This window comes from Vipera ursinii (assembly GCF_947247035.1).
Source record: "Vipera ursinii genome assembly, chromosome: 1".
Taxonomy (NCBI): domain Eukaryota; kingdom Metazoa; phylum Chordata; class Lepidosauria; order Squamata; family Viperidae; genus Vipera; species Vipera ursinii.
In genome coordinates, this window is record NC_139512.1 from 26187078 (window position 1) to 26210007 (window position 22930).

General features: G+C 38.9%; 3 protein-coding genes across 8 annotated transcripts in view; 2 read left to right on the top strand and 1 right to left on the bottom strand.

The window, feature by feature from the left end:
• Nucleotides 1-2670: 2670 nt before the first annotated feature.
• TOMM20L (translocase of outer mitochondrial membrane 20 like) lies at nucleotides 2671-9265 on the top strand (the record flags this gene model as incomplete). The annotated part of the gene is made up of 5 exons (XM_083350054.1): nucleotides 2671-2803; nucleotides 4882-4925; nucleotides 6723-6804; nucleotides 7432-7574; nucleotides 9097-9265. The coding sequence occupies 5 exons, from the start codon at nucleotides 2671-2673 to the stop codon at nucleotides 9139-9141; spliced, it is 447 nt and encodes a 148-aa protein (XP_083206180.1). The 3' UTR covers nucleotides 9142-9265.
• Nucleotides 9266-9465: 200 nt separating this feature from the next.
• Nucleotides 9466-17069, bottom strand: TIMM9 (translocase of inner mitochondrial membrane 9). Of its 2 annotated transcripts, none has more exons than XM_083350053.1 (4): nucleotides 16997-17069; nucleotides 14875-14938; nucleotides 12736-12831; nucleotides 9466-9786 (listed from the first exon to the last, which is right to left on the bottom strand). In XM_083350053.1, exons 2-4 carry the CDS (start codon nucleotides 14911-14913, stop codon nucleotides 9652-9654), a joined length of 270 nt encoding a protein of 89 aa, XP_083206179.1. In that variant the 5' UTR covers nucleotides 14914-14938; nucleotides 16997-17069; the 3' UTR covers nucleotides 9466-9651. The 2 variants fall into 2 exon arrangements, with proteins under 2 accessions (XP_083206179.1, XP_083206178.1); XM_083350052.1 differs by having other exon boundaries at nucleotides 16902-17004.
• Nucleotides 17070-17468: 399 nt separating this feature from the next.
• KIAA0586 overlaps nucleotides 17469-22930 on the top strand; it is an 89736-nt gene continuing 84274 nt past the window's right edge. For 4 of the 5 annotated variants that reach the window (XM_083370086.1, XM_083370083.1, XM_083370087.1 and 1 more), the window contains exons 1-5: nucleotides 17483-17590; nucleotides 19088-19329; nucleotides 19837-19922; nucleotides 21471-21537; nucleotides 22344-22413. In XM_083370086.1, coding sequence (XP_083226212.1) covers nucleotides 17544-17590; nucleotides 19088-19329; nucleotides 19837-19922; nucleotides 21471-21537; nucleotides 22344-22413 — 512 coding nt within the window. In that variant the 5' untranslated portion in view covers nucleotides 17483-17543. Of the gene's footprint in view, nucleotides 17619-19087; nucleotides 19330-19836; nucleotides 19923-21470; nucleotides 21538-22343; nucleotides 22414-22930 lie in introns of all 5 variants that reach the window. The other variant, XM_083370085.1, reaches the window with a different exon arrangement.

Here is a 22930-nt window from a genome sequence, read left to right on the forward strand (position 1 = left end):
TAATTAATGTGGCAGTACCAGAAGATAAAAAGATAAAAAATTGGACAAGATCAGAAAATTTAAAAATGGCATAAACCAGCCATGGGGGTCCCAGTGGTTATCAGCACACTGGGTGCCATACCAAAAAATCTTGGACAGCACTTACAAAATCAACGCATTGACAAAATTTCAATACAAACGGCCACACTACTTGAATCCCCACATATACTATGCCGATACATTATGACAGGAGCGTCAAACTGCTGGCCTGCGGGCCGGTTGCATCATACAGAGGCCACACCCATCCCAGCTAAGGCAATGCAAAAAAGTCACATGTCACATCACATGGCGAGTTTGACACCTGTGCATTATGATATCCTAGGTTCTTGGGAAGAATTTGATGCATGTAAAGGCCAGCACCTACTAAAGAACTGACAGCTATGATTTCACAATATTGTGTGTATTCATCTTCAGTTTACTAAGATGAGGGTCAGACAGGTATTGATTGGCAAGACCTCCTTATTTCTGCTAGTACCTGTTCAATTTGAATTGCATTATCCTTATGTCTATAAAAACCTCAAAGCTACAAAGGGATTCTTAAAAAACTAGTGTTGAAGATAAATATCTGTCTTCCCAGAAAAAAGACCACACTAAGCTAAAGTAAGGATCATTATGAAAGCCACAGAAAGCATGGCAAGAGGGAATCCCACCAGTTTACTGAATATGAATGAATGAAACAGACTGGCACACCAATCTTGACAGTCATTTTGTGAATGCATGTTTCCCCTGTGGAGTCTTTTTAGAGTGTGAATAAGCTCTTGAAAAGTTTTAAATATACAACAGCTCCTAAAACCTCTGAAATCCTATTTACCTTTCTTGACAATTAAATTCATGGAGTTATTTCACATGATTTTAAATTATCATTTTTAATTAAGACACATTCTCTTTTGCTATCAGTATATCCAAGTATCAATAATTTATCAACATCTACAATTGTGAACTTGCATGCAAGAGTGATAAAAATGACTCTCCTTGCACCAATGGATTGTTGGCAAGTATAGGCAGTTAGCATTTGAATTAGTTTTTTTAAAATGAAGAGAATGTTTAAATAGACTGTTGAGCAATCTGATTATATTCTTTTAAAGTTTTGTTTATAAAATTTTTAGCTCTGCTCTATCACCATTTTTTAATTTGGTATCATATTTTCCTAATTCTCTTAAAATGTGAAGGGGTTTGTTTTTGTTAAACCAGCTACTACAATAAAAGCCCACCAGCATGGTAAAAGAACAAATATCTAGATTTATTTCAGTTAGGTAGCTAAGAAGGGGCTCTTGTTCAGGAATTCTGTGTTGTTAACTGAATTGCTCACATAATTCCTGATATATGAGACAACAAAGACTTTGGCTTGTAAACGCATATATTTAAAATTTGTTAAGTGGGTGCACAGAATCCATTTAGATCAGTCTTGGTTTCAACATGGTAAAGATTATTCAGTAAGTTTTCTATTATTGCTGCCTATTTTCTGCCAAGCTAGTGGCCTTTGTCCTGTTTCTGACCTCCAAACTTTAAATTAACCCAGATGAAACAAGTTTACAAACTCCACTCTGGGATAAAAAACCAGTCAGTTATTCCAGGATCAATTAAAAGCTGATTATTCCCTTAAGGCAGTTGAAACTCAAGTTGTGCAGGTGATAGCCTAGAAAGAAAGAAAAAAACCCGCCTAGGTTTGACACGTTTACAAACTCCACTCTGGGATAAAAAACCAGTCAGTTATTCCAGGATCAATTAAAAGCTGATTATTCCCTTAAGGCAGTTGAAACTCACGTTGTGCAGCAGATGATAGCCTAGAAAGAAAGAAAAAACCCGCCTAGGTTTGACACGATCGAGGAAAGATGCCGAGAAAGGGGGACGGGAGCCACAAGATTACGGTCCTAAAATGCCATTGGACAAGCTAAGGATTCTTGCTAAGAGAAATCAAGGGAGAAAACCCGTCCACTAAGTCACCAGAGGTCGGCCCGACTATTTGGCTCCTAAGCGAGCATAAGGAATTAAAAACCGACTTTGCAGTCGGCAAGCGCGGTTTATAAAAGTTCACTATCCTCCCCGGATCGGAGTTGGGGGAAGAGTCACACATATTAATGGGCTTCTTTCTACCCTCGCTTTCGTAGACCGGGGCTGCGGGTTTGGGGGGGGGTTAAAGAGATCCTTTGTATTGCTATATAAATAAATAAACCTTTATTGTCAAAGTACAACATGTGTACATTGAGATTAGCTGAGCCTCCCCCTGTGCTCTCTCCCCCCAACACACAGTGACAACAAACCCTCCATCCCACCACACTGTGTGAACCAACTACACCACACACCGGCCTCCCAAGTCAATTCTGCATAAGATTATGTCCCGTTTAAAAGCCTAACAGCCCACGGATAAAAGCTATTTTTCAGCCTGTTGGCACGAAGCTAACGAAGCTCTCCTTCGAAGCTCTCCTAACGAAGCTCTCCTTGTCAACCAGCGGTAGAGCTATCTGTGATCGCAGCCCAGAAGCTGCTTCGTGGAAAGAGGGAAGGCCGGGCGAGGCAGTTCTGCATTTAGAAGCGTCGCCGAAGCCTCCCTCCCTCCCTCCCTTCTTTCCTCAGACCGCTCCAGCGATCAGGGGGAAAAAGGACGCAACGGCGGGAGCGGTCTGGCCAGCCATGGCATGCTGGTCGCGGAGCGCCCTGCTGTGGCTGCTGGCGGGCGCCTGTGGCCTGGCTTTGCTCGGCTATTGCGTCTACTTCGACCGAAAACGGCGGAACACCGCCGACTTCAAACGGAGACTGAGAGAAAGTAAGTCCCATGGGAGGGAGAGCGGCTGCCCCTTGCAGTCTTTTCCCCGCCTTAGGAGAGAAGGCGTGGCCGGGCATGCCCTTGGCTAGGAATGGCGAGGGAGAGAAAATGTCCGGGTTCTCCGAAAAGGGGCAGGGAACCCGCGTCCTTTGGCAGGCTCTTTGAAGCTGGAGGAACCAGACGTTTCCTACCAGCCTGGCCCTAATTGCCCCAACCCGGTGCTCTGCAAAAGCAGGGCCGATGATTTGGAGGGCAGTGCAGGCTGGGGACGATGGAGGCAGCTTCACGTCTCTGGAAGGGGAGAGAGAGAGAGAGATAGGGGGGGGGGGAAGAGAGAGAGAAAAAGAGAGAGAGAGAGCGAGAGCTGAACTATGGTTGAGCCCCTTCAGTGGGTGAGTGAAAAAAATGGTGAAATTAGCGCTATAAACTGAACTCCCCTTTCTGTCTATATCAGGGGTAGGCAACCTCGGCTCTTTTATGACTCGTGGACTTCAACTCCCAGAATTCCTGAGCCAGCTGTGCTGGCTCAGGAATTCTGGGAGTTGAAGTCCACGAGTCATAAAAGAGTCGAGGTTGCCGACCCCTGGTCTATATGGAGATTCTCAGTCATCCAGGTCGTGGTTGTCACAAACGTACTTTTTCAAAAGGCAATTGGACTTCCTTCATTTTTTTCTTGAAGACGTTTCGCTTCTCATTCAAGAAGCTTCTTCAGTTCTGAAAGCTTCCTCTTTCTCTACTTCCTTTGTCTTTCCCACATGGCAGTGATTCCATAGCAGCCCCCTGTCCCCGTTATATACCGTATAAAAATAATAGTTATGTCATTGGAAAATCAGGACATCTTGCTTCTGTTGAGACATAAAGCAATAACTGAGTCCTTGGGCCATTACTCACATAGCCCATTATCCTCACACTCACAATGGCTAGTAGTTCACAAAACAAAAAACAGCCCAATTAGACCAATCTATAGATGCTTGGGATAAATCCTCAGAGAGAGTACAGAGTCCTGGGCACCCTACAAAGGGTCAGCCATGGGCTGGACTCTTACTTCCTATCAACACCAGTTGAAACGGGCTGTGGTAAAAGGAACTCCAGGCCAACACTGCACTGCCCAGTCCCAAAGAGAAAAATTGGGAGATTCTTAATCAAACTTCCTCGCAATTTTAATAAGTCTAATTTTACGCAGGTTCCAAGGTCAGATTTTTTTTCTATCACACGAGCTTCCTTCTTAGTTTATTTATTATTTATTTTATTTATTATTGGGACTTATATGCCGCCCTAGCTCCCGAAGGACTCAGGGCGGCTAACAACAATAATATACAATAAATACAGAAGTTAAGATAAAATTAAAATTAAAGGCCTCTGTACAATAAGTTAAAATTAAAATTAAAATAAATTAAAAATTAGAGTTAAAAATTAAAAACATAATTAAAATGCCTGTCAGTCCAGGTCAGCCAGGTGGAAAAGGAGTGTTTTGAGGCCGCGGCAAAAGGACTGGAGATCCGGGGCCATCCGAAGCTCAGGGGGGAGCTGGTTCCACAGGGCTGGCGCTCCCACAGAGAAGGCCCTCCCCCTGGGGGTCGCCAGCCGACATTGTCTAGCCGACGGTACCCTGAGGAGGCCTTCTCTGTGTGAGCGTACTGGGTGATGGGAATTCGTTCCCGGCAGCAGATGGTCCTGCAAGTATCCCGGGCCTAAGCCATGTAGGGCTTTAAAGGTAAGTACCAGCACCTTAAATCTCACCCGGAGGGCAACCGGTAACCAATGCAGCTCACGCAGGAGGGGTGTAATATGGGAGTATCGGAGTGCTTCCATCACTACCCGTGCAGCCGCACTCTGCACCAGCTGAAGCCTCCGGATGGTCTTTAAGGGCAGCCCCATGTAGAGAGCATTGCAGTAATCTATATGGGTTATTATAGTTATTTCTTTATTTAGGGAAATATATTTATCTAGAATGGAAAATCTAACCTTTGTAGGAGAATAGTAGTAAGGAAAGAAACAGGGATGTTAATTTATTTAAATATTTTCATAGCTCTAAGCTATTAAAAGTAGTTACTAAATATATCATATTACTCTTACAGAAAGAAGAAAAGAACAGAAAAAAGCAAAAGAATATGAAGCAGAGGTGAAAAATAACCTTTGGAAATTGTGCAGATTTCTTGGGTAGCCTAGTCTTAAAACACAAAGACTAATATTTAAGCTCCACATGAATATTGCAATAGATGCCATAATTAAATGTCAGAACTCAACTCTTATTTCTAGTCCAATTCAAAAAGGCAACAATAGATTAAGAACCTTCTAAGTAGAGGCTGAGTGACTGCTGGAACAGAGCTGATTTTGATGCCTAAACATCCATTATTGAATTTATGCAAAAATTATACTTTTAGCTCTCTTTCCTGACTTTAACGTAGTTGATGGGGAGAATTGGACTTAGCCTAGCCTTTTTAAAATTGTAGTATTTTAAAATGTGAGAAGCCCAGAACTGTTGGCAGTAAACATTTTTAAATATATGGGTTTTGAGTTTATTTCATAGAACTTTAGTAAAATTTTAAGAATATTGGCATAGCTTGGAGGTAATTTAAATACTGTCTTCCATATTTAAACCAGAGGCAAAACAAGCAATGATAAATGCGATCCTAAGGATGGGCAATTTAGAAATAAGATACTGTAGATAGATTAGACAGACAGACAGACAGACAGACAGATAGATAGATAATAGATAATAGAATTAATTAACATGCACTGGATTAAGTTAGTTTTCCTTGAGGATGACATAGATATTAATTACATGCAATTAATGAATATCAGGTTAGCTGTGATTCCCCCTATTCAAAATTAATATCACTTCTGTCTTAAGTCTCTCAATCCAGATGGAAAATTATCCAGATGTTGTAGAACTACAGATACCAATATCCTTCACAGCTGGCATGCTGATGAGGGTGCAGTTCAGAAATTGCAGCTGGCCCTGAATTAGTAATATAGCTGCCTAGCTGGCAAGTAACATTTTTAGGAGTTCCCATATCATGTCTATGTTAAAACAACTGCTTTAGTTTGCCAGTTGTTTTTGAACCCAATGATATCTTCAGCCCAAATTACTTTCAGGAGGTATTTGGCACTGAAAAGTATAAATAAGAAAAACTGGGAAAGGATATATATTCAGCTCCACATCTATGATCTAATGTGTCCTGTATTGGAACTACATGAGCATTTTTGATTATAGATCTTTCAGTTTTAAGTATTTAGAGTTCTACTGCTAAATGTAAAAATACTGGTAGTTATGGAAGCAATAATATAACAATAATAAAATGCCCTTTAAATGCCAGTACAGGTAGTCCTCAATTTACAACCACAATTGAGCCCAAAATTTCTGTTACTAAGCAAGAAAGTTAAGCCGATTTTGCTCCATTTTACATCGTATCTTGCCTCAGCTGTTAAGTAAATCACTGCAGTTGTTAAGTTAGTAACACGATTGTTAAGTGAATCTGGCTTCCCCATTGACTTTGCTTGTCAGGTCACAAAAGCTGATCACATGATGCCAGGACTTTGCTACTGTTATAAATACATGCCAGTTGCCAAGTGTCTGAATTTTGATCATGTGACCATGGGGATGCCGCAGCAATCAGTGTGAAAAATGGTCAGAAGTTACCTTTTTCAGTGCCATTTGAACTTCAGTCACTAAATGAATGATTGTAGGTCAAGGACTACCTGTAGTCATGAAATATGTATAGAAGCTGATGCTTTTCTGAAACCAATGGGCCTCTTCATAAATTGTAATTGTAAAGCCTTCACAAGATCTATTTCCACAACTGGAAACTTAATTTTAGATTATTATTTTTTTTAAAAAAAACTCATCAACTCAGATTAATTCACAGATTTCCATTTCTTTTTTTTTTAAAAAAAAAAACACCCTAAAACCCCTTAGTTACGCAAACTAAAAGAATCTGAAGAAGTACAAGAGTTCTTTCTGCAGGAGATACAGCTAGGGGAACTTTGGTTGACAAAAGGTAAAGTTGACAGAGATATAAATGTTTAACTTTGAAAATAGTAAAAGTACCCATTTTAATGAAGCATGGTTTGGGAACATGTAAGGAACTGAATTGAATGTTTCTGCTTCTGAAAATTAAGTGATGAATAAAGGTGGTATTATTTCACTTGATGTTTCTCCACAATGCTGGACGGTAAAAGCAAAGTGTGAAAGCTAGTTCAGGCATGGGAATCTGAGACCTTTTATTAAACTGTTTCCCACTGACACTCAGCATTGGCTATGCTTCCTGGTGCTGTTGAAAATAAGTCCAGCAACATTTGGAGTCAATTTGATGTAGTGGTTAAGGGACTAGGGTAGAAACTGCAAAACTGTAATGGTTGCACAGAATACACTTGCAAGTTTTCTTTTTCTTTCTACTTACTTTTAAGGTAAAGGCTGCAGACAGAAATGGCTGGCAATTTTATTCACCTTTGCTTCCTTTGCTGCAGCAGTTAGGACTACAATTTTATGACATTGCAGCATGGTAGACAGCAGGTTAAATCAATGTTTAGAGTTAGATACAGAATTCAAATTGAAGGTGAATGTAAATGATTGAACAGGTTTTAAGAATGATGGATTAAATTTTAGGAATATGAATTCATTACAGGAGAGCAGAAGAAGAGCATTGATCACCTCATCAATGCCATTTCTGTGTGTGCACAGCCAAACCAGCTAATACAAGTCTTGGAGCAAACTCTACCTCCCCAAGTATTTGAAATGCTTGTGCGCAGTATTCCATATACTATTCAAGTAGGTAAATTTTAAACTTTTTAAACATTAATGAATGCAGTAGAATCATTTTCAAAATCTCTGCTATTCAAACTTAAAACAGCATTTTATATTCATGGCTCATAAAGGGCCCTAAAATAATCTGCAGAATTTAAAATCAATACCCAAGTAGCAGCTAAGCTTTTCAAAAAAGAATTCAACAAGAAGGTATTTTTATTCATCAGCATAAAGTCTTGGCTTTTTCCCCTAGAAAAAGAAAATTCATTCAGGCCTATTTTTTGTAGAATAGCAAGATTTCAATGCTGCTTCATTTTCTGTGCAAAAGATGAATTAAATTTTTTAAATGGTTTTAAAATATAGCAGTAAATTTAATTTCACTTAAATTAATACCCCCCTCTCACATTCACCAGGCTCACACAACAAACAAAAATGGGACTGTGTATATAAAGTGAAAATTGAGCTAATATTTTATGCTGTATGAACCAGTGCATCCCATTAAACAGAACAATATATTTGCATAGGTATAGTATGTGAATGCAAGAATCACATATGTTAACCTGGTGGGTAGCATTTTATATCAACTAAACCACGTTGTTTCCAATGATCTACCGTTCAAGTTGCTAAGCTGGTCCATAATTATTAACTTTTTTATTCTTGAATTTCATGCTTCTAAACTACTCCCTGGCCTAGACCAGGGGTAGGCAACCTCGGCTCTTTTATGACTCATGGACTTCAACTCCCAGAATTCCTGAGTCAGCTATGCCTACCCCTGGCCTAGACCAAGGATTAGCAACCTGAAACAGTGAAAGAGCCACTCGGAACCGGTTCCCTCACAAAAGGAAAAACTGGGAGCCGCAAAAAATGTGTGCACATGTGTGTACATGCGCGCATGCGCAGAACAGGGTTTGACTGAAGAGTGGAGCCAAGGCGAGATATGCACCTATCCTGCATATTTGAATTGATAGGTTGAACTTTTTTAGTCCCACCTTTTTTTTGGGGGGGAGACTGCACATGGCAGAGGACTGGGAGCCGCAGGACACGGCTGAAAGAGTTGCAAGCGGCTCCGGAGCCGTGGGTTGCAGACCTGTGGCCTAGACCAAGGGTCAGCAACCTGATACAGTGAAAGAGCCACTCAGAACCGGTTCCCTCGCAAAAGGGAAAACTGGGAGCCGCAAAAAAATGTGTGCACGTGCGCATACATGCGTGCATGCGCAGAACAGGGTTTGACTGAAGAGCGGAGCCAATGCGAGATATGCACCTACCCTGCATATTTGAATTGATTGGTTGAACTTTTTTAGTCCCACTTTTTTTTTTTTGGACTGCACATGGCAGAGGACCGGGAGCCGCAGGAGATGGCTGAAAGAGCCGCATGCTCCATCGAAAGTATTATCTTTCAGTAAGTTAAAATAAGACCTGGAAGCATCCAGGGGAAGTAGGAAGTAAAATTTGTTATCTAAAAATATAAATATCTTCTTAAAATATTATTTTTAGAAAATCAAAAAGTTAAATGTGCATTATTACTCTATTTCTCCCCATTTATTAGCGATTTGAGACAGCTGTGAGCCAGCAGAATGCTGGAGATGAGTGAGAATGCAGCATCACACAAGGCTTTTCTTAAGAGAGTTCCTAATGACCATTGATAATTCCAAAAAACTCAAAAGCAACAGTAATTTTTATCTCTTTTACTTTGATTAAATAAAAAATAAAGCTTGTTTTAGATATTTTTACATATAATTTTGGACAACACATTTTTCTTTTAAAATGAATAATCACCATATTAGAAACAATAAAAAATAAAATGTGTTTTTGTTTCTTACTTCTAACCTATTAACATGTAGAACCAACCCATCTTTCCAGAAAAGATGGAATGAACATTATTCCTGCATACAGTAAAAGACAATCTTGGAAAAAAGCTCCATAAACTCCATGGCTGTTCAATCCCAACTGTTGATCAGATTATTTGAGACAACTGAATCATTCTTTAAGCAATCCCATTTTGAGCTGGTGGTAGATGTTGCTAGAATAGCACTAGACACCAGGCATCCTCACAATGTAGTGTAGGTAATGCTGGCACTCCGTGTGGACAATCTGCTATTTTCTAGCGGGGCTGGCTGAGAAGTCCTGCTTTGGCAGCCAATGCTTCGTTTTGCTGTATATGATACTCCTGAAATCTCATAGATATCCTCTGTGTCATTTTTAAATACTTCTGTAAACAGTGTTCTGAACAAGTTATCTGTATAAGGAAAAAAACAGGAGGAACCTACTTGTTATTCAGTTTTTTAATATGCAAAGTATTTTAAAATGCTCTTATACTTTTAAAAGCATATACACATTCACTACTTTTCATAAACACTCATTCCAGGGCATGTGATACTGCATTTAAACATCTATAGAAACTACATTAAAAACATCATAAAATGTTAGATATAAGCAGAGGCAAGTACCCAGAACTTGCTCAATAATTTCCTTTTGAGCTTGCTATGATAAAGCTATCAGTGTTTTCAAATCAAATTATGAAAACTTCAGGCATTAGAATCTCTTAATTTTAAAATACTAAGATATTGGTCTCTAGTAATGATTTTCCTCCATTTCTAGTGACAAATTATAAATGACAAATTACCAGCTATGTTATTATCAAGAATTTTGAACTTTTAGTTTTTATCTTAACAATAGAAAGTAATTGCATATATCATTTTTTTAAAAAAATACTCTAATACCAAAATAAATGGGAGATTTGGACAGGTCACTATGTCTATCTCTGTTACTACCAGATTGGATTATGACATTTTTGCAGTGAGGAAAAACAATTCCAAAATTTAAAGTAATTGTTCTCTTCAATTCTAGATAGTGTGTGTCCTGCTCCTAAATATAATGACAACTGCTTAGCTTGTATGATTGTAACAAAAGAACTTGAAAATTCCTGGGATAATAATCTATATTAACAAGGAAGTCAATTTATTTTAACAGAAATAGAATGCAAATTAAGAGGGGAAATTTTTCACTAATAATGGAAGATTTCTAACTTTGCTGATCCCCATTAAACAGAGCCAACTATGTTAAACACACTTCTAGTAATTTGGAAAGGGAGGTGAGGGATACAAGAAAATACAGAGGACAGAAAAAAATCTATCTTACAAAAATAGTATTTTACCTTTACAGTAGATTTCATCTGTTGACAGCTAAATAGCTATATTCATTGGCAGCACACCATCTATCCTAAGTTTGACCTAACTTTTAAATTACTATCTGGAATGGGATGCTTAGTCAAGTGAGTTGTTCTTATTTACTCTTGCAACTTGTAAGACAACAAACTTCCCATTCTAACTATTAAACAGAGGTAGTCCTCACTTAAAAACCACAATTAGGACCAGAATCTTGATCAATGAATGAAGCACTTGTTAAATGAGACATCCTGTGACTACATTCCCAGCACTCTTGGTTGTGTTCATTAAGAGAAAGCAGTTGGTCCAGTGGGTAAGATACCAGGATAGAAAGCAGGAAACCATGAGTTCTACTTCTGCTTTAGTCATGAAAGCCAGTTGGGTGATCTTGGGCCAGTCATTCACTCAGCCCCATTCACCTCACAGGGTTGTTGTTGTTGTGGGGAAAATAGGAAGAAGGTGTGCCAGATATGTTCACCACCTTATTTGTAAAAATAAAGGTGGGATAAAAATAAATAAAAAGTGTTTGCACAAAAAGTCCCAGGCAAGGAGTTCATGGTGCCTTGGAGGGAGGGGGAGATCCTGGGAATCTCCACTCAGGAGCTGAAATTCTCCCTGCCAAAATCCAAGCAGGATTTCAGCCCGAGTGAGAAAGATACTCATGTACACCCTCCCATCTCCTCCCAAGGCACCCTGTGCTCCTTTCCTGACTGTGCTTTCTCTCTGCTTAAGAGCTGAAAATCCTCCCTGCCAAAATCCAGGTAGAGACATCAGTGAAGAGACACTAGTGTGGTACCTGCATTGGTCCTCCCAGGGCCTCCCACTCCTGCCTGAGGCAATCCAAGTTCCTCAGCTTAACGCACTGCCTCTTCACTCTCTATTTGTATTTTGGATCCCTCTCATCTCTAGAAGGAGGCGTCTGAAAGAGCTACCCACTGAAGGATGTCAGGTCTTAGCTCTTCCTCCATGGAAAACTCCTTCTGTGGAGCACAGAAATGGAGTTTAAATCACCAGGATTTAAGTTCCATTTCTGCACACTGTAGGAGGATATCAGCTCTCTTTTATATGTGGGAAGGGAACAGGAGGCTGTGAAAATCACAGTAAGGGAGTTCAGCTCCCCTTGGTAGGCAGTTCTTTCAGCCAGCTCTCAGAGATGAGTCTTCTTGGCAGACAGCAGCTGCTTGCAACATTCCCTGCCAGATTCCTCATTGATTTTCTGGGGAAGCCAGCAGAGAAGATAGCAAATAGAGATTATGTGATGGTACGACATTTGGAAATTGGTCATAAGAACAGGTTACCAGCATCCACACTACAATCGTGATCATGTTTTATGATAGTTAGAAGTGCTTTAAACGGACCGAAAAACACCCTGAAGCCATTATAACTTTAATCGTTAAACAAATGGTCCTAAGTCAAGGACTATATGAAATTACTTCCCACTTTTGTCTTTGGTGCTCAGTACCTGCTAGATTCCTAGTATGTAATATTCCATGCTGATGCCTTAACTAAGCAACTCTAGGGCTGAAGGAGAAAGAGGTATTGATATAATTTATAATTTATATGTCATAAGATATAAGACTTGCCCAATGAAAGCAAGCCCTTTGTGACTCCATTCCATGGAATTTCTTCCCTGCTGCTTTGACTCACTGTGGGAGTTGTGAGAGAAATCTATGCAATGGATTTTCATCAATAAACTGTTACTATTAACTAATTATGTAGCATGTTCTGTATACCCTCTCTGATATGTGACCTGCAAATTTTAAATTAGTTGGCAAAACCACCATTCCCCAGAAATACCTATCTTGCCTGAATCATAAAATTGGAATTGAATTGGAAATTGGATTAGAGTAAATCATCAATCTGATCCAGGAGATATATTTTTACATTATTGCTCTAATTAAAGTCTGATTATTGTTGATGTTTTATCAATAATTTATCTTTCCCTCATCATACTGCAACTTTCTAGCTGATACTAACTTCTTAACAGTTACAATCCAAAACATATAAAATAAGTCACATACTTCTTCTGGCTTCACTTCTCGGCTAGTGAAATCTTTCACACAATCTAGGAAGCAGGTTTCTGTTAGTTTGTTGTACGTTCCAAGAAATTCCTTAAACTGTGAATAAATCAAATAGATATTCAGACTTGACCATGCCCATTCTTCACAGGAAATAAATACGAAGGACAGATTAAGAAGTACCTTATTTTCTGGCGTATAAGATGACATTTTAACCCATGAAAATCTTCTCAAAAGTCGGGGGTCTTATACGCCCAGTCGTCTTATACGCCAGAAAATAGTAAATCAATCTTCGGGAGCGGAGACGTTAGTGGAAACGGACAAATCCAGCGCTCGAGAACAGTGAAAGACGGCCTCCTCATAAATAAACTGACCAGCCCAACCGAGGCTGAGGCTCCAGCTCACCGGCATCCTAGGGCAGCAGCCCCCCCCTTTTTTTTGGAAGGGAGCAGGAGTTAAGCGTGTGCCGAGCCGCTGGCGCTCCGCGAGCACGAGAGCTCAAGGGAGCGCGGGAAGCCAGGCAGAGGCTGACCTGACATGTTCGTGCAGAGCTAAGCTTCACCTGACCCTGGGAGTTTGACTTCAGGGCATGGTGCCGCAGTAGACCTACAGCAACACCCGCCCGGGAAGGCGCAGCTCGGGAATTGGGACAGGCAGACCGCAGCGGAAAGCTGGCGCTGGGGCTTCAGCAGCCTGGGGTCGCCCCTCCACCCTGAAGTAGAAGGCGGCCTTGGGGAGGGTGTGTGTGTGTGAATCTTAAACTTGTGGCGCAGGGCTGAGCCCGTTTCTTCCCCCCCCACTCCGCCGCCCTGTTCATTAACTAACCTATGGAAAGAACCGCCTTCTTTCAGACCTGGTGCTTTCCCGAAGTGTTGGGCCACAATGCTCGTCGCTCCTGGCCAAAACAGCCAGCGCGTGTGGCTGAATTAGAAGGGGGCACCAAGGTGAGAGGAGACAAGGTTTAGGCGAGGCAGAGCAAAGCTGATCTCGAGGCCAAAAGCTCTTGATAAACCTTCACCTAATTGAGAAGCAGCCCAGACTTCCTACTTATGTCTGGCAGAAGCAGTTTGTTCACTTTGTCTAGACAGGCACAATCATACCAAAGAGAATGCCTGTGGAGATTCTCAGTCATGCAGGTCATGGTTGTGTTTTTTTTCCAAAAGGCAACTGAACTTTCTTGGTGGTTGGTTTTTTTTTCCTGTGCAAACATTTTGCTTCTCATCCAAGAAGCTTCTTAGTTCAACTAAAGAAGCTTGCTTGGATGAGAAATGAAAACATTTTCAAAGGAAAAAAAAAACCAAGAAAGGCCAGTTGCCTTTTGGAAAAAGCACCTTTGGGACTACCAAAGAATGTTATCATTAATAAGTGTGAGTGTTACAAATATGCAAATAAAATCTACATGAGCCAGTCAAGTCAATAGTACTGTATTCCTACATTGCCTCATAACTACAAGTGTGCTAAAGCTCACAACATACTAGAAATGCATCTTTTTTGTATGTCAGTCAGCTGGAGAGAGCTGGGCATATCTAGAAGATTCTGCTACTGAGGACATTTATAAAATAAAAATAAGGTCACAGTTTAATGGCTTGCTAAGCTGTGCACAAATAAAAATAGGTTGGGTTTATTTAGAAAGATCAGAAGCAAACAATGCATGTTAAACATCAAGACTCTGTATATCCAAACAGCTAAGATAAAAGCATCATTGTCTCTTTTTGCCTAAGATGCTGAGAATCAAAACATTTTGGTTAAATCAGTCTTTCCCTAGCTTGGCATTCTCCAGATGTGTGAAAATTAAAATTCTCAGCCAGAACAATTTTGAGCATTGTTAATTAACTCTAAGGCACCTGAGGAGCACCACATAGGGAAAACTACTTTTTAACCCATGAAAATCTTCTCAAAAGTCAGGGGTCGTTTTATACACCCAGTCGTCTTATACGCTGGAAAATACGGTAACATCGATAAAAGTAAGGGCACTTGGGTAGTATCAAATATGTATTTGTTTTGAATTGATAAATGCATTTGTTACAGATGTTAACCTTTGCTTTCTTTCTAGGGAAGGCTATTCAAATGTCAAATTATGAGGTAATACAAACATTCAAAAGGATCAAACACAAACATTAAAAAATGATAACTGTATTTTACCTGCTTGATCTGATCTGATTCTGATATTTGTCCAGCCATGTTTTAATTCTGAGGCAACTGCCACCTATGCAGAAAGCAAGATATCTAAGTCAACGTTTATTCCAAAACATTTTCCAATTCAATACTTTGCTGAGTTTAAGGAGGAAGAGCACAGAAAGAATACAAAGGACCACTGGTCATTCTAATGCTGCTCTGTGAAACAGAATTCATAAAGAAAGACTTGGTGAATTCTTCAGTCTGTAATTTATACATCACTTTTTAACCATCAGTGCTTAATATACATTTTCTTACAGTAACAGAATCTATTTGGTGGAACCAATTATCCAGACATGATGGTCCTTCATCATTGGGTATATTTATATTCTAGCAGAACCTAGCCAGCCATTTCTAAGAGATATTTCAATTTGGATTTCTGCTTAATGCATAAACTGAATTGAAACCTGAGTCTCCAGTATTTTAATCATACAAGATTGAAGTTATACAAACTGAAGTGACTTCATAACACATGATAAAATGTTCTTACGGATTTAGTCCTCAAAAGAAAATATACATTGCACTCTAGAAATCCCTTTAAATCTATTTCTATTTATTTCATAGATGTTTCCTGATAAGAACTGTTAAGTATTGAACCTGATATGATTTTTTCTGTTGTTCCAATAATATACATTCTTTGTGCATCCGAACAATATATACAAGTCAACCCATATACTCTCAAAAATAGTCATATAAGCTTTTGATAATTTCTTCCAGCTCTTTCAGAGGCCCAACATAAGGCGAAGATGGTAATGGCATTGAAATGGGCTGTTTCAGTTGTTTTGAATCTTAGCAAATACTTATTTGTCTTCAACAGAAGAGGTTAGCAAGCAATCAGGATCTCTTTCTTCTGGGAATCACTTCTGCCAATTTTCTGAGAGGCAACAGTTCCCTACAGTAGTCTGGGAAACAGCATGTACTTTATTATCCCTAACACAAATCACTTAGAAAAAACAATCCTATATCACTCCTCCTGAGCTTGGATTGATATCATGGATAGCGGCTATGAAGAGGGATAAGCTAAGGAAGATGGATAAGCTAAGGAAGCATCTCTTCTCTATTCTTCATAAACTTAATAGGACATAAATATATAAGGTTGTGCATGTCAAATTAGGCACACATTTTTTTTTAAAAATCCCATTTATATCCCGCCCTTCTCCGAAGACTCAGGGCGGCTTACAATCTAAAGCACAAATCAATGTGCTTAGCAATAGCCTTCATTCTATGTATATGCCTGCTTATTAGGGCTTTCGGGGGGGGGGCAAGCGGCATTATTACAAAGTCAGCTTATTGCCCCCAACAATCTGGGTCCTTTTGTGTATAGTTTTGTCATGTTTACGCAACTGTAAAGGGGAATTAAATAAATTCAAGGAAAGTAAGATTGTGAAAATCAAACAACATATAAATATATTCAATATCACAGCCAGTACGTTCTCAAGGAATATGAGATACCATCAAACTTTTGGCTTTCCCTAAGCATTTATCTGCCCTGTAGAAATGTCAGACAGACATTTGGGTGTATCCAACAGGATTTTGCAAAACCAGGGCTGAGCGCCTCTTTTTTACTGCAATATTTAAATTATGCTTTTAATATTCAAGTGCTGATAGTCTTTATAATACTAATTCTCTAATCACATTCCAGTCTCCTGGATCTATTCTAGAGCATTGTTGAGACCTAGACCTCATTAGTGCCTAGGAAACAGCTTGATGGATTGTCAAGGTCATGATGAAAGCTTGTACATCTTCCTTTTCCCCAGAAGCGCTGCAGCGCTTAGAACATATTGAGAAACTCAGAAGCCCAACCTCAAATTTCTCTTTTATCACTGCAATCCAACATCCAGAAATTGAAGCAAACGAAGCCTGCCCGGTGATTTTCTTCATTCAAAAAAAAAAAGCTTTACTATCCACTGACTTTCTCCAGGGAGACTTAGTTAAGGCAGACAACTGGAATATTTAACAAATGCAACCCTACCGAACGCATTACAAATTCTTACTTTTATTCTTCGTTTCCTTCTTCACTTTTGCTTACGACAAACACCCACTCCCCACAACACGGGTGCTTCCCTTTCGTTCGCCTCCACTTACATACCTCGTGGTGGTGGACGCGAATCAGCGATGGCGGAGCTGTCAGGTAGGTTTACCTAGCAACCACCAAATGTGCGCGACCCTGTAAAATGTCCCCTTCCTCTCATCTAGGCGTTCCTATTGCTTACAAAGGCGATTCTGCTCTCACTTTCACTTGGTAAAGGCGGCAAATCAGGAAGCGATATATAGAACGGAATAGCTCTATAGATAGGGCATGCGGGTGGTGGAACCACTGGTGTAGAAAATTGTTTCTACCCGGAAAGCTACCACAACATAACTGAACTGGGGAAGCGGAAAAAAAAGAGGGAGTTCTGCGAATGGGAGGAGGAGAAGAAAGGCGGATTTCGCGAGGCATGCGCACAGTCTTCGGCTCTTAGATAGCGGAAGCTCCAGCTGCACATGCGCATTCTTTACTCAGGCAGCTTCCTCCTGCCCCCTTACGAGGGAGAGGTTGGGTTTCATTTGTCAGTTTGGAAGCGGCGGGAGCTGTCGCTGTTGTGACTATGACAACCGGCGTTTCTAGTGGCTGATTGCTGGACAAAGACTGATATATGGGAAGACAAGTGGAGGGAAATCGGGTCCCCAGTGGGGATGAAAGGTGAGGGGAGATTGAAAGCTATGGCGAGGTAAAGCTCGAAAGACCTCCCCCCCCCCTGCCCCGTAGTTTATGAGTTAGTTATGGTTTCAAGTGGCACGAAGGGTAATGGTTGCAGTCAATATATGAATTTCCTTCTGAACAAAAGCAAAACACGCTGTCTTATATCCAGCTTAGTCTTAAACATACTGCTTCATGTAATTTGGACAGCTGGAAGTAATGGTACACAGTCTGCTATGCTGTAGTGGAAGACAAATTAGGAAGATTCTTCTTTCTCAGTTTATTTGTACCAAAATTGGCTCAGAGCTGCTGGGCATAGAATTCAAAGAAAATAAGACGATGTTCATGGATTAAAGGCCATAATGTAACACTGGAACTGAAGCTTACAGCTGCAGAAATTATTCTTTAGTAGCAGATATAAGCGTCTTAACAAAGCTTGAGGTGAATGAATAGATGCTTTTATCAGGAACAAGCATCTGTTCGTTTACCTCAAGCTTTGATATGACACATATCTGCTACTAAAGAATAATTTAGATGGATTAGCTATTTTTAGGGTGTTTTTTGTTATAGATTTTTTCAGTGTCTAGAATTCATAAATAGCATCTTTAGATATTAATGTTAAGGAAATGAACATCCTGCAGCTGATGGGTTTGCAAGGAATTTTGACAAGGAACATGTAGGCAATGTTTACTTTTTGTAGATCTCTTAAAAAAATGAAGATATTCAGAAATAGAAACAGTTTTATTATGTGTTAACTTTTTTATTTTAAGATGTAGGGGTGGAGGGGCTTGATAAAATCAGGTTTTCTCAGCAGGCAAGTTGGCTGTAGAATGCTCTGTAGGGTGACTCCAGATTTCTTTAATCAGAGTATATTTAAGCAGGCCTGTTCTTGCACTCTGTAATGGTGGTATGCTGTATGTGCCTTTCTGCTACAGTTCATGGTGATGATTATCTTTTAATAATAAGTTGGAAGGGACCTTGGAGGTCATCTAGTCCAACCCCCTGCTCAGGCAGGAAACCTTATACCATTTCAGGCAAATGGTTGTCCAGTCTCTTCTTAAAAACTTCCAGTGTTGGAGCATTCACCACTTCTGGAGGCAGGTTGTTCCACTGGTTAATTGTTCTAACTGTCAGGAAGTTTCTCCTTAGTTCTAGGTTGCTTCTCTCCTTGACTAGTTTCCATCCGTTGCTTCTTGTCCTGCTTTCAGGTGCTTTGGAGAATAGCTTGACTCCCTCTTCTTTGTGGCAGCCCCTGAGATATTGGAACAGCAGCAGAGCAGCGGAGTTCATTTCAGTTGAACTTGCTCCACTTCTTCCTTTTTTCTCCCTTGTCATATTTAAAACACTGTGTCATCTATTCTTTAGTGTTGTGATTATTTAACAGATACAGGACTAATGGATATGATGTGAGCTGTTAAAGGAAGTGGAAGACACTACTAGCTCAGGAAAAGATTTTTTGGCCAGGCTCACTGCCAGTGATTTTCTAATTTATTCCACCAGCGTCCACATGAAAAATAAATCCCTTGGTGTTCGGGCAGCACCAGCCAGCAGCAAATCTGATGTCTGTGCTAGGAAAAAATTGACCATTTCAGTGAAGAAACTTCGAGAAGTGACTCCACTCAGTCGTCCAGAATCTTCAGCATTGGTTAATGAAGATGCAGCTTATATACCATCAGTACTGCTGGCAAACAAAACTGTACATCATAAATCAAGACCAGTGTCTTCTGGAAACACAGCAGAGGGTATATTTAATATTGTGCTTAATTTTCTGAAACTTAGTAATCTGCATGTTATTTATATGAAAACTTCAAATATCAAATTATAGTATAGATATCTGCAGCATTTTAACTGAGGCTATAACTTGTAGGAATTGAACACTTCAAGTAAAGGCAAACTTGCATGATAATATTTAATGACGTTTTGTTAGACTTATTTGTTAGACTTATAAAATATTTCACTCCAAAATGTTTCCTGGTTTCTAATTGCATGACTGTTTTCTGTTAAATTGCTAGCATACGTGGGACTTTTCTGGTTGTATATTGGTACTGGCATTAGCATATTAACAGTCTGTGTTGATAACATGCTCAGTATATCTAATTCCTTCCTTTTCCTTTGTTTAAGTGCTATTCTGCAGTTATTTTGATTTGTTGTACACTTTTTGAATAGCAGAAATAAAAGTTATGATAGAAAAAGTTCCATCCATAAATTAATTCTCATATAGATAATGTACTAACCATACTTTTTTCTAGGTCTTGTGAGCAAGCACGCTGACACAGACTCAGAACAGTTATCATTACCTGGAAAAGATGCACAGACTTCATGCTTTTCCTCAGAGGTGGGCTTAGTAGTGTTCTGAACATTTCATACATTCATCGATACTTTCCCTCTTTGTCTCTCAGAAATCATAACATTTCCTGTATTAACTCAGGGGAGGCAATTTGCTTTCCCCTTTTCAATTGTCACAGAAATAACTGGGCTTTAAAGCTGTCTCCAACCTCCTTCCTCATCGGTCTCAATTAAGAAATGAATTGTTTATTTTTTGCTTTTCTTCTTCTCTTCCTCCTTTCCTTGGTTGCCTTTGAAGTTTAAAGTAAAGGTAAAGGTTCCCCCACACATGCGTGCTAGTCGTTTCCAACTCTAGGGGCCAGTGCTCATCTCCGTTTCAAAGCTGAAGAGCCATCGCTTGTCCGAGGACGTCTCCATGGTCATGTGGCCGGCATGACTAGACGCCAAAGGCGCACGGAACGCTGTTACCTTCCCACCGTAGTGGTCCCTATTTTTCTACTTGCATTTTTATGTGCTTTCGAACAGCTAGGTTGGCAGAAGCTGGGACGAGTAACAGGTGCTCACTCTGTTACGTGGCACTCGGGAAGTTTAGATATATGAAGTTTAGATATATGCAATAGACCAAAGAATTTTTGCTATTTACTTGAACATGTAAAATTTATAATTTCTTTCAGATATGGAGATACATTACAAGCCTTAGTAGCATCAGTCAGCTCACTAAACATCTTTGTATGTTTATGTCTAACTGATCCAAATTCCAAGAAGTGTTTATATTTGTGGTTCTGTGTTCACTTGTGCTTTATTAAAGGAATGGCTTACCAATTTGGGATGTATTTCATCAGTTTCACAATGTTATTCTGAAGCTGTTGTTCTCAATTTGAAATGGCATAAAAAGCCAAAGTTACTTATTTGGTTTTAGAAGGAGTAGACATTTTCTAATTGTATATTTACCAGACTTGCTCTGTGAGTGAAATGGGCAATTTCTAAATTTGATAAATATATGATTAGCCAGAAATCTATTTTGCTTTGTTTCCTATTCCTATTGCAACTTTACTATCTTATTTTGCAATTTTTCTTCCAATCCAAGGGAAATATGGTGTGTTTAAAGGAAAGTTTTCAAGGTGTCAATAGCCTGTCAGTATTCAGATTTTGTGCAAACCTGATTCATATCTGCCCATTTAATGGAGCCTTATTTATTTTCCATATTTCTATGTTCCTGCAATCAAAAGAATTTTGGTGGCTTGATATTAAATATTCTAGCTGTTGGTAATGCAACAAAGATCCAAACTTAAATGAATGTTATTTCTTCAAAAATTAACAGATTCATTAGAATGTGTGTGTGTGTGTGTATGTTAGAACAATTATATATACATACATAATTTTATGCATATAATTGTTCTAATGAATTGTTAATTTTGAATACATACATATATATTTGAATGTTAGAATAATTAGTTTTTAAGGTACCAGATTGCTTTCTGCTTTAGAAATATAAAAGCTATGTCTTATATAGATATATAACTTTTTTCAGAAATTAAATATATAGTGATGTAATTCTGAAGCTTATTTCAAGTTTCTTTTTCCTTTTCTGAGATAGACACATCCATATAAACCCTCAGTGCAGATTACTTCAGAATGGAAAGGAGATGCAGTTAAGCAGAAAGGTAATATTTTGCCTGCAGTTTCATGTTCCTGCATATATTTACAATTTTAGGCATTGGTTTTTATTTTTTGGAAGGAGATTTGTTTGCCATATTTCTGGTAAATGAAATTGAACCTGAATCAAAAAAGAGAATAAACCTGTTTTTTTAAAGAATTAAAACAACCTATTGGAATATTTGCTGGCTGTGATAATAATCAATTTGACACAATACTGGAAAAAAACTTTGCCAATGGCATAAGATTGAAGACCAGATCTGGAGAATATATAGCAGTGGTTATATATGTTTACAACAGAAATCTGACCAAATTCATATAGAGATAGTATCCTTACACAAATCATTATGCAGCAAGGCAAGCTAAGAAATTTAGAGTATGTCTTTTGAATAAAAGAGACAAATAGATTAAAAAAACACCTGCAAAATGTTGTAAAATATAAACAACAACTATAAAACTTTAAAATAAAATAAGTTGTTTCTACTAAAAGAGGGAGGGTACATTATCGAATGCTGCTATTTACAATGTACAGTATTTTTATTCTGTGTCTTCTTGCATCTCTGTTTTTGATATCCTACATCATACAGTAGTTATGCAATAACAAAACTAATCAAACACAAAACATTTTTTTGCATTCTCCTTGATAGCAGAATTGATACAAATCCCAGATTCAAAGAATAGAATGTTTCCATATGAGATAGGGTTGCTGAAAGCTATGTATGATACTGTGATTGAATTTCTCCTTGTAAGCAGTGAAGTAGCCATTCCTTCTTTTGGCTCCTGATTAAAATAGTTCATTCTCTTTGCTCTACAGCATCAGATATCTTCATCTCCCAGTACAACACTGGACAGAAGGAAGCTGTAAGAGCTGCATTCAAAGAGCGGTAAGGACGATCACTTTAAAATGATGCGTTATTTATTTATTATTTATTTATTACCGTAATTGAATTTATATACCACCCTATTCCCGAAGGACTCAGGGCGGTTCACAGGGCAAGTTAAAAACAGTACAAAAGAAGAGAATAAAATACAATTAAGTTATCATTTTTAATCTATCAAGATGTGTTGAATATGAGGTTAGAAGGTAAAGGACGTTTGTCTCAGAATTTTTTTAATTTATTTTTTGCATTTCTGAATCGCCCATCTCAAAACGTGACTTTGGGCACTGTACAATAAAATATATGTACAATAAAATAGTATATAAAAATAAATTTTGATACTTTCTGAATTTGTATAAATGTTGAGCTATCTGGCATATGCTTTTAGTCTTATTGAATGGTAATTATATAGAGAGGAAGCTCTTACATTGTTTCATGAGCTTTGCATTCCAGTTAAAAGGATTAGCTAGTTGGTGATAGGTAAGACTTCTCTCTGCCTGAAATTTTAAGCAAATGGGGAAGA

What these genes read in the sequence shown, in the direction of transcription:
- TIMM9 (XM_083350053.1), bottom strand. Translation starts at nt 14,913, where the DNA reads ATGGCTGGACAAATATCAGAATCAGATCAGATCAAGCAG. An exon ending in AATCAGATCAGATCAAGCAG is followed by an intron (nt 12,832 to 14,874) that starts GTAAAATACAGT and finishes ATTTATTCACAG; the next exon opens with TTTAAGGAATTTCTTGGAAC. An exon ending in GAGAAGTGAAGCCAGAAGAA is followed by an intron (nt 9,787 to 12,735) that starts GTATGTGACTTA and finishes TTCCTTATACAG; the next exon opens with ATAACTTGTTCAGAACACTG.